Source organism: Carassius carassius, chromosome 14, assembly GCF_963082965.1.
Source record: "Carassius carassius chromosome 14, fCarCar2.1, whole genome shotgun sequence".
NCBI classification, from domain to species: domain Eukaryota; kingdom Metazoa; phylum Chordata; class Actinopteri; order Cypriniformes; family Cyprinidae; genus Carassius; species Carassius carassius.
The window spans coordinates 14,537,117-14,548,730 of NC_081768.1; the positions used below are offsets into that span (position 1 = coordinate 14,537,117).

The 11,614-nt window shown below is 36.5% G+C and overlaps 1 protein-coding gene across 1 annotated transcript; it reads left to right on the forward strand.

Moving 5' to 3' along the window:
* Nucleotides 1–255: 255 nt before the first annotated feature.
* LOC132157082 (mini-chromosome maintenance complex-binding protein-like) lies at nt 256–11,070 on the forward strand. The gene is made up of 16 exons (XM_059566242.1): nt 256–471; nt 647–732; nt 1,080–1,220; nt 1,300–1,341; nt 2,206–2,298; nt 2,409–2,538; nt 2,705–2,859; nt 3,096–3,193; nt 3,291–3,454; nt 4,054–4,177; nt 4,436–4,553; nt 4,659–4,824; nt 5,899–6,032; nt 6,590–6,754; nt 10,463–10,551; nt 10,638–11,070. Exons 1-16 carry the CDS (start codon nt 414–416, stop codon nt 10,762–10,764), a joined length of 1,890 nt encoding a protein of 629 aa, XP_059422225.1. The 5' UTR covers nt 256–413; the 3' UTR covers nt 10,765–11,070.
* Nucleotides 11,071–11,614: the final 544 nt, after the last annotated feature.

Sequence of the window (11,614 nt, forward strand, 5' to 3'; positions counted from 1 at the left end):
GTACAAACGTATTTCTTACTTGAGTAAGTTTGTTCAATAAATGTCAAACTTTAGGCATTTTATGGAAACTCTGGAAATCATCTATCATTTTCATACACAAATAACTATACACAAATAAATATGCTATTATTAACATATTATAATTTCGTATAACTTATTTGATAATAATAATAATACATTTTTATATAAATGTCTATATAGTGTTTGTTTTTTGATAGAGTACATATCGGTGAACTACCGTCTGGTCTTCTCGGGGCTCTGAGGGCACTGCGCCCTGGTCACATGGTAGTTTTTATGACGCAATTTTCCCGCCACGGTGTTTTGTGCACCGCTGAACTCTGGAACGTGCTTGTTATAGTACATGTTAAAGGAGTATTAGTTTTACATTTTGTGTGTTTCAAAATCTTACAGCGATGCCGACGGTTCAGGACTGGATCAATAACTCGCTGGCTGTTGTTGACGGGCTGTTTGGTAAGACACGGCAGTCAAATTATGTTCTTTAAAACTAATGCATGTAACGTTAGTTCAGAGAAAAGCATGTGAATCGATTTGTAAATCAGTTTACATGTACTGGCCAGCATTACACTGTAAATATCGATGTATAAACTACTTTTCTAAAATGTGACTATGCTTTGTGCTCCTACAGCCCAGAGTAACTCCAGTCCAGACTGGGAGAAGAAAGTTGTGGAGTATTTCAAAGAGAAACTGAAGATAAACGACGCTCATACATGGGTAACTCTGACATTTTTAGTAGATTGACACACATGAATGGCTTTAAATTGTATTCTTGCAGAAATAAACGTGTGCTTATGTTTAGGCTAGTGGCTAGTCCACTGTGTGCAGATATGAGGAGTTGTTTTGACAGATGACATCAATGTTATGCAATAAGCCGGTTCTTTTGCCATGAAAACTGACGTGGGTGTAATCTAGCATGTTATTTTTTACAGCTGTGCACAGTTAAATATGGGCTTGTGATGATTGTCTTAATTATTAGCCAGAAAATGAATGGTTTTAGTGAGAGATCAGTCCTCAAGCTTACCTGTTTGACTTTGGTGTCATTCTTTTTCTGTTTTTTCCAGGTTCCATCTCTGAATGATGTTCCCCTGCACTACCTGAAGCCTAATAGCCTCGTGAAATTTCGTTGCATGGTTCAGGATATGTTTGATCCAGAATTTTTCATGGGTGTTTATGAGACGAATGATCCCACATCTAATTCTAAAGTACGTACTTCTAAGCCTGCCTGATAGAAGTGCATTTGCCCCATTATTGTCTGAATAATTTCTAAACTTGTCCTTACAGCAGGTGAAATGTGGAAAATACAAAGATATCACAGAGGGTGGGGTGAGTAAATATTTGCCTTGTAAACAGATAGCACAGACCGGTCTTTATATAGTTGATTTAAAGAAGATGTATCATATTTCAGATCAAATTTATAGGCGTGTTAAAAGCATGTTACATTATTTTCAAAACTTGGGTTAAATTTTTCTGACCGGGGTTGATTGAATGGAAATAATTAAAAATCACAACATGAAAAGCCAACCAAAAGAAACCGGTAAAACAGCAAATCTTTAACATGAATACTTTTCACATATTACAAAAAATAAACATGAGAACATATGATTTTTAAAACGGTAACACACATATTTTATTTGTTCATAAACTGTGAATGGTATGAACACTATATTATAAACGCTAACTTAAAATGTTTCTTCGAATAAAAGCATCTGCCAAATGCATGAATGTAAATACCCCCAGAGGGTAGTTGAAAAATTAGCAAAACAAAAAAATAAATACAAAAATGGCAAATATATATATATATAAAAAAGGTTTTATGTTGGGTCTGTATAGCTGTCTTTAACACTGACCTGCAAATTTCATAATTGTAATAGAAATATTGTACCAAAATGTTAAAATTTATATAAAAAAAATATTTAAAAAAAAAACTTAATAGATTAACGTTGATGTGTAAAATGTCAGTATGAAATATGCAGATTAACCTGCAACATAATATAATAGTGTTCCTGTGGCTCAAGTGGTAGAGCATTGCGTTAGCAGCGCAAGGTTGTGGGTTCGATTCCCAGGGAACACGTTAGGTAAAAAGTGTTAGCCTGAATAAACTGTATGTTGCGTCTGCTAAATGTATACATTTATTTATTTATAATATAAAAGTTAAACCAAGATAAGCAACTGGATTTTTTATATCAGCAGGTGGACTTCAACTCAAGAAACATGGTTACTTCAGAGAGACAAACCTTTTATTGTGTCCCCATCCCAGGAGAATCCCAATGGGCCAAAGAAATATCCTTTATATGGAGCCAGAAACTATTGTTTACCTCAAGTATTTTTTTTTTTTTTTTTTTCATTTTTGGACCAGTATGGAAGTTAAACTATCTTTAACGGCTCAGAACAGCTATGCAAGTACCAATCAGGCACGAGTGGTGCCCTCCACTTCCTTTGTCCCAAACAGGCATAAGCGCAGCTATGAAGAGGACAACGAGATGGACACGCAGCCCCAACAGATGAAAGATGTTAGTCAAGGTAAGAAGGAAAAATGAAGTTCATCAGTCTGAAAAATGCAGTTCCAGTATAAAGACATTTTTTCCATCTATCTTTTGTTCAAGGTCAGATTAGTTTAGATTCTTAGATTTGTTCTTTCATCTATCTCATGTTAAAAATTAACAACGATTTACGTTTGTCTTGACAGGAGCTCAGAGATCTACAGAGTCTCATGGCAACACTGAGCCGAAGCGTCAGGAGACCGAAGCTCCCAGCCATGACTCATCTCAGTCACACTGCACATCCAGTCTGGACCTCAACTTCCCTTTGCCTGGAGAAAAGGGCCCAGCCTGTCTTGTTAAGGTTTAATTGTTCATTCGATTGTAAACCATCATCTTGACACTCTCAATTAAATAATTTTTTTCATAGATTGTCATTTTTAATGCATACTTTTTAGACTAACACTATAATCAAGTTGTCTTGAGCAAGCACATGTTAACATTGTAATTTTCTTGCAATAATATGATGGTTCGCTCCATTGAATTGTTCTCCACCCACACAGACAGCCATGTAACTCGGCCATCCTCTGTAATTTGCAGGTGTATGAGGACTGGGACAGTTTCAAACTGAATGACATGTTGGAAGTATTTGGCATCCTTTCTGTGGACCCTGCCTTGAGCGTGATTGCAGATGAGAGGTAGTCTGAGTGTAATTTTGGGATGGATTGGTATGTAATTGCAATAAGTTCTCTAAAGTTAAACTGTAATAATGTATTGTTTGATTCATGTCTTTAGAGAGGCGTCTTCACTGCTGGACCCAACAGAAGGTATGGAGACTGTGGAGGAGCAAAGAGTTCACAGCCCGCCAGCATCCCTCGTACCGCGACTGCATATGCTGTATGCCCAGTCTCTCGTGCAAAACAACCCACTACTGCTCTCTAGTGCACCGGAGAATAACGGTGAACACAATTCATCATTCTTAAGGATCTGTTTTTAAAATTTGTATTATTAAGTTTTCATTTTAAGTTTCAGTAATTTTGTTCATTTGTCATTTATGTATATATTTTAATATTTGCATTTAGATTTAAATTATGTACCAGTTAAATATTAGTTTATTTCAGTGTTGTCATTTTATTACTTCGACTTTAGTATCAGTTAGCTGCCAAGGCAGTATTTGTCAAATTATATTGAATTTCATGTAATGCTTGTCTAATTTTATTTCAGCTTTGTTTCTGTTAATGAGAATTTTTAATAGTTTTAGTTAACATTAACACAATAGTTAAATTGACAAGTGCCAATGTCTATTATGTCATTAATATTAAATAAAAGTATTGTCATGATTATGAAAATAAATTAAAAAATCACAGTTTTTAATTGTTGACTATTTGTACAAGTAGTAAGTACTAGTACATTATTAATGAAATATTAAAAAGTAATTGTTTTGCTGTGGTATCAAAGTTATTTAGAATCAAACTTATTAGTATTAAACTTTTGTAATATGTCGAGCCTGCTCTTCAAACAGTTGTTGATGTTGTATGTCTGTGTATGCTGTCTTCAGATTTGAGTGGTGCTCTTGGGGAACTGGCTTCGGTCCGAGCAGAGCTGCTCACCTACCTCACACATGTCCTGATGGGGGATTCCCTCGCGGCAGAGTACCTCATTCTCCATCTCATCTCCAATGTGTACGTCTCATTTTAACATTGAGTAGCTCTTTTAAATTTCTTTTAATTACCATAGAAGCCTTTTCATAACATAAGTCCCTGTTTAATTTATAGCACTACTTTATGCATTAATATTGCTTTTGTGGCATTGTGTGAAATGCCACCTATTTGCCACAAGTTTCAAGAGAATTTTCCACTTCAAAGAGAGTGAGGTTTCATATGCAAAATTAATTATTCATAGTCCTTCAGACTACACATCATAAAGTGTTTTTATTGTAGATACAGCAGACGGGATGTTCTTCCTTTGGGCAAATTCACCTTAAATCTCAGTGGCTGTCCTCACAGCTCTCCATACACTGAGCATCTCTACAAAGTCATCCAACAGCTTGTGCCATCTGTAAGTCATCGATTTTGTGCTTTTCTAAATCTTAAAGTTATATTACTCTAATAGTAGTAGCTGCCATTACTACTACTTTAAAAGTTGATTCCCCTTTCTTGCTAGTCATACCGGCTATGCATGAGCCTGCATAACATGAACAACCAGAGGATGGTGCCCCGGAAAGATTACACAGCTAACCGCCTGGTGAGTGGGACACTTCAGCTGGCCAACAACACGTCATTGTTTCTGGATGAGACACAGCTGGAGCAGGGCCAACTGGACGCCACAGGTGAGAGCACTGATTATAGCAGGGAAAAGTACTGTGCTAACTAGAAGTACAGTAGGAGTCCAAAAGTCTGACACTACTTTGGCTACATATACATGCAACCCAATAATCTATTTTTAATCATAACAATGGCTCAGTCGGTTTGAAAAGACTCAATCACCTCAATCATTCCATTTGAGCTCAGTCTGATGGAAATTTCTTTCGTCCATTAAAGCTCAAAATGATCTATGGATCCTTCTCTTGTCATGCTGGAGCACATGATCATCAGTTTTTAGACTTTACACAAACATGTGGAGTTCATTCAGTGATGTTGTCAGTGGCAAAAGAGAGACATTCGAAAATTCAGTTCAACTTTTCACTCAAATTGTTAAGTGTATTGCTGATTAAATAATTTGCAATGTAAAAAGATTGTACTCTATTCATTTCAAGAAATGGTGATCTTTCACTTTTGGACTACCATATGAGCAGTCTCGTGTCAAACAAGTCTAGTGTTTGACAGGAAGTGGCTTCCTGTGGTTTTGACATGTATGCATTTCTAAAAAACAAACAAACAAGCCTTTTATAATCTTTTATTTATACTGAGATGTACATTCACCTTATTGGTGTTATGCAAAATGTACACTGCAGAGGTGGCCCAGAATTGCTTCTGAAGTGGCATTTAGGTGTCTTTACACAGACTGTTTAATGCTGCTTAGAGGTGGCATGAATGCATTTACAGAGGCGTTACAACTGTATATTCTGATACTTTGATATTATTTTGAGGTGGGTCAGAGCATGCATAATTTAGTCTGGCTTTTATGTGGCATTGTGAATTTTGACCAGGCATAGAGCACTCCTAAAATGGCTTGCCTTTACAATTGAGAGTTGCCATCAGTAACCTTGTCATTCTCTGTTAATATCAGTACACAATCTCTGGCAGAGACAGATGCGTGCCTGAAGGAAAAGTAAACATCCTTTTCTGCAGCAGCAGGCATTTCCTTTCAGACTGTATTGCTCTGTGTTGTTCATTCGTTGTATTTATCTTGCGTGTTGTTCATAGAGACACAATTCTTTGTGTACTGTCTGTCCTGGGTGTAGGTGTGCGAAACATCACCGCGCTGGGGAACCTGATCTCCTGGCAGAAGGTTGATTACGACTTCAACTACCACCAGATGGAATTCCCCTGCAATATTAACGTGCTTATCACATCTGAGGGTCGATCGCTCCTCCCGGTAAGAACATCAGGCCTGAGTCTCTTCAGTGTTTTATTATTAAAATATTACCCACATGTATTTGGCTGAATTCGAGAGATCGGCATCTTAATTTCCAACAGGTGAAAATGACTTTGTTGAATGCCTCTCCCATGGGAGTTGGTTCCTTCAGGCAGTTGTAAAGACAGCCTAATATTTCCATTACAGTCCTCAGGGTTGTCGTCAGCTCCCTGGCTGGGCTCTAATCGTGGCTTTGCCGTGATGCTAACAGTCTGTGGAATGTGCTGTGCTATTCCTGTACGTCAGCTCTCCAGTTGCCATGGTGGCAACTCTACCACAAGGACATTAGAGGGAGAGGCCAGGACAGGCCACTTATTTAATGGCTCGATGTTCAGATACAGTTTTTTACAAAGTTCAGAAAGGCACTGAAGGTTTATTAGGAGTAGTTTCATAACTCCTTAATGGCTTCTGACATTTCTACAAATGAGAACTTGAAATACCAGAGCTCAGTCATTTTAAAAATGAGGCACATTATAAAATGCAAGTCCTTGCAGTGATTTTCTTCTTTGCTTTCTCAGTCTGACAGTCAGGTTCACCTGCAGCCCACGCTAAACCCACCTAACCTGGAGGAGTACCTGAGTGCCGTGCAGGTGGCGCAGGTTCCATCTCAGCTCACCAAGTATCGCATCTATCTGAGTGTGGTTCGTGCCCTGAACTACACTATTTCAGATGAGATCACAAAGGTCAGGATTTTGTCAAGTCACCTTTATATTAATAGCGCTTTATACAATTTCAGCTGTAAAGCAGCTCTACAGAAGATTCAGTTGAGTGTTGATTTCGTTTAGTTCAATAATAGTGCAAAGTTAATCCAATTATGAAACGTATGGAAGCATATGGGTAGCAATATTCAATTTGGGGTGTAATATGCAAAATGACAATGCAATATGTAAAATGACAATGCATTTCTGTATTTACATTTACATTTTCCAATACATTTGTGCAACGTTTGGTGCAAAATGGAAATGAAAATTAAATTACATAATTTTTATTTGCCATTTTATACACCAGTTTTAATATGTAAAATGAATACTAATTTTAACGCTTTATAAGTTGCAAAATTAAAATGAAAATGTATTACAGAAATGATTAGATATGTCTAACATGTTCAAGCAAAAACTGTGTCAAAATTATCATTTAAATGCTATTTTTCTTAAATGCATTAACACTCACAGTCAAGACACTTACGATTGCATTTTCATTCAATGTCCTGCAATGAATGTAGCAAAATTCAATGTGCACATTGAAAATGCATTCCGAGCCGATCACGTGTCCGCCCCCTCCTGCCATGTCAATCACTGCGTGAACAAGGCGGGGCTTGCAGAAGGTCAAGAGACTCAAATCTCAAGAAGAGGATTCAAGTGAGAGAACCTGGATAAGACCTTTGGTCCGTGTACGTTTTGATCATTTCGGTTAATGGCTTCAATATTTCATTCGCACTTGTGGGCGGAGCTGAAGCGCTGCTTTCATCTGATTGGTCGAATCGCTCCACCTTCAGCTCGGTCTTTTCATTCTTTCAGACAGAATAAGAGTCAGTGAGAGTGAAGCACTGTAATGTCTGAAACCACCGCTCTCTGTTAATTAGCATAATATTTGAATCAGATGTAGCTGGGCACATAATTCGTGCTGCTGAGACCTGCAAATTATTTCTAGATTGTGGTATTGTATGAATATTGTCCCACTGATAAATACAGTGCAAATAGTTCTCTCTCTTTATATAAAAGTGAAGTGGAAATAAAAATCAATAATAGACTGAACAGTTCCATGTCTGTAACATTTACCACTCTCATCTTTTAAGTCATAAGGCACTAGGTATGTGTGTGTGACAATAAATAATGGTAAAAATTAATATAGTTACATTTCTAAATAAAAATAGTAAAATTAGCTCTATGCTGCTCAGTGCTCCTATAGCCTACCCCAGAGCGCCCTCTCGCGGCTGTAGACGGTAATGTTCTCTTGGTTCTGAATAAATGCGACTTATAGTCCAGTGCGACTTATAAATGTTTTTTTTCCTCGTTATGACGTATTTTTGGACTGATGCAACTTATACCGAAAAATACGGGTAACATTATTATTATTATTATTTATTATGAGAGTAATTGACACAGACTAGAACTTTAATGTTTCACCAAATTCAGCTCAGATCTTCAGACTTGTCTGACTCGTGTTGCTGTCTAACTGGCCAGACTTACCTTTCCAAAAAATCCTATTTAATTTTATTTAATAAATTTAACTATATTTATTTCCACTTCACTGTTATCCAAAGAGACAGAACTATTTGAAGTGTTTTTATCAGTGGGACAATATTTATACAATACAGTATATACATCCTAGAAATAATTTAACGGGGTCTCTTGCAGGTCTCAGCAGCACAAATTATGTGCCCAGCTACATCTGATTCAAATATTATGCTAATTAACAGTGAGTGTAGTTTCAGACATTAGTGCTTCACTCGCACTGACTCTTATTCTGTCTGAAAGAATGAAAAGACCGAGCTGAAGGTGGAGCGATTCGACCAATCAGATGAAAGCAGCGTTTCAGCTCCTTCCACAAGTACGAATGAAATATTGAAGCCATGAACTGAAATGATCAAAACGTACACGGACCAACTGTCCTGTCCATGTTCTCTCACTTGAATCCTCTTCTTGAGATTTGAGTCTGTGACCTTCTGCAAGCCCCGCCTTGTTCACGCAGTGATTGACATGGCAGGAGGGGGCGGACACGTGATCGGCTCGGAATGCATTTGCAATGTGCACATTGAATTTTGCTACATTCATTGCGGGACATTGAATGAAAATGCAATCGTAAGTGTCTTGACTGTGAGTGTTAATGCATTTAAGAAAAATAGCATTTAAATGATAATTTTGCCACAGTTTTTGCTTGAACGTTAGACATATCTAATCATTTCTGTAATACATTAATTAATTTTAATTTTGCAACTTATAAAGCGTTAAAATTAGTATTCATTTTACATATTAAAACTGGTGTATGAAATGGCAAATGAAAATTATGTAATTTAATTTTCATTTTGCACCAAACGTTGCACAAATGTATTGGAAAATGTAAATGTAAATACAGAAATGCATTGTCATTTTACATATTGCATTGTCATTTTGCATATTACATCCCAAATTGAATATTGCTACCCATATGCTTCCATAGAAATGAGATTAATTCAGCTATAAGCATCTTTACAGAAGGCAATGGTGTAAGTTCAGTTCAAGCCAGTTCAGTGTTGATTCCGTTATGAAACACTCAATTCAGCTATAAAGCAGCTTTACAGAAGACGGTTGTCATTATCGAGCACAATTTAGTCACAATTTAGTCAGCAAAGTTCAATTGATGATATTGCTGCATATTAAAGAGATGGTTCACCCAAAGATTTTAATTCTGTTATTAATTACTCATCATTCCAAACCTATAAGACATTCGTTCATCTTCGCAAAACAAATGTAGGTATTATTGATGAAATCCAAGAGCTTTCTGGCCCTGCATAGACAGCAATGAAACTATGTTCAAGACCCAGTAAGGTAGCAAGGACATTGTTAAAATATCCATGTGACATAAGTGGTTCATCTGCAATTTTAGGAAGCTAGTATACTTTGTGCGTGTAGAAAACAAAAATAACATATTAATTGTGGTACTTTAATGAACGTGTGGCGATGATTGACACGGAAGAGAAGAAATTGTAGAATAAAGACATTGCAACTACACAAACTAGCAGGGCACTATTTTCAGGCGCTGCGTAATATCGCTGCACCCATGATACGGCAGCAAAGTTTCTTCATTTATTAGATTATAGTTCCTAGTCATATCAGCCTAGAAAATTGTGTGCAACTTTTCATTTTCCGTCGGTCTTAGTACACGATGTAACTACAGAAGTCAAGTTTTAAATAGGAAAAATATAGAAACTCTTTGGTCATTTTTGAGCGAGATGCTAACAGTCTAATTAGATTCAATTATCTATGCTAAGCTAAGCTAAAAGTGTTACCACCAGACCTGGAGATGGGCTGAAAGGATTCAAAAATGGTAAAACTCAACTGTTTTAACTCTAGGGGAGTTGGAAAATGAGCCTATTTTCAAAAAAAGTTGATTGTTCCTTTAAATGTGGTAGTTGTGCTTCTGACCATGCAAGGTCAGAAAACTCTTGGTTCTCATCAAAAATATCTTAATTTGTGTTCTGGAGATGGTTTTATGGGTTCGGAATGACATGAGGGTGAATAATTGATGTTTAGGTGAGATATCCTATAGTGGAAACTACATAAGTTTCCCTTAAACTCCAAAACCAAAGGCAGCAGTAGAAAAGAACCAAAACAAATGTATACGATTGTTTGGATGTTTATTGTGATAAAATTTCTTGCTTCATGCACTTCATTGGCACTCCTGATCTGTAGGCAGTAGAAGAAGACTTTGTAGAGATGCGAAAAGATGACCCTCAGAGTATGTCTGCAGAAGACCTCCATAGGCTGCTGGTTGTTGCGAGGTGAGTTCGGAGTTGCACTTTCACAACTATTCTAGTTATGTTAACCATAAGAAGCCAATTAAATATTTATTTGGATTCTGTTTCAGGTTGCTCTCATTAAGTCACGGGCAGAACACACTCTCCAGAGATGGCTGGATGAAAGCGAAGCAGCTAGAGGCTTTGAGAATAAGTCGATCACAGCAGCAGAAATGTGTGAACGGAAACGAGCCTTAAAACATATTACTATTTTCATATACTTCAACAGTTACCATACTTGTTTATATTTTGGATACAAATTTAATGTTTTCATATGACCTTGTACATTTCAGTTTTTTTTACTTCATTTTAAACATGTGGGAAAACTTACAGGCACTGGTGAAGATTATTTCCAATGTTTAAATTGTTAAATTTTGGTTTTGATACTTGCATTGTGTATTAACATTTATATGCAGATGCAACTATGTGACAAAGTATAACTGCCTTAACACAAATACTTACGGCACGAGGGTATTAGAAAAAATAAAGTTTTGAGAACTTTGTGTGTGTGTGTATATATATATAGTCTTGTTTGAAATGTTGGATAGCACTCACAGTAAGGTTTCATTTGTTAACTACTTTAGTTAACATGAACTAACAATAAAAAGTACTTCTAAAGCAGCTGATTTTAGTTCATTTCAGCATTTACTAATACATTAAAATAACTGTTAATGCATTTAATGGACCTAAGCTAATGTGACAAAGAATGTGATAAAGAACTCTTTTATTTTTATTAACCAACTTTAACAAAGATTAATAAATACTGTAAAAAATGCTTTGCTTATTTTTAGTTAACGCATTAACTAATGGGGCCTTTTTGTAATGTTACTAATTATGGGAATTATAGCAATGGCTATACCAGTTATGCAGTTGGCAATAGCAATATAATCTGACACTTAGGGACCTTGTTATTCTGGTGTATTACAGTGAATTAAAATCATGCCGTAAAAACAGCTTTACAAGAAGGTTCGTCAGCATGTTTAGAGTTAAAAATAGTGAAGGCCTGAAAGTGCTAGTGCGGACATGGTCATGTTGAAGGTTTTAGACA

Excerpts from the sequence above, each read along its gene's own strand:
- LOC132157082 (XM_059566242.1), top strand. The coding sequence starts at position 414 with ATGCCGACGGTTCAGGACTGGATCAATAACTCGCTGGCTGTTGTTGAC. Across the intron at positions 1,342-2,205 it reads AAGATATCACAGAGGGTGGG|CAGGTGGACTTCAACTCAAG; the intron begins GTGAGTAAATAT and ends TTTTTATATCAG. Across the intron at positions 2,299-2,408 it reads AATCCCAATGGGCCAAAGAA|AGCTATGCAAGTACCAATCA; the intron begins ATATCCTTTATA and ends ACGGCTCAGAAC.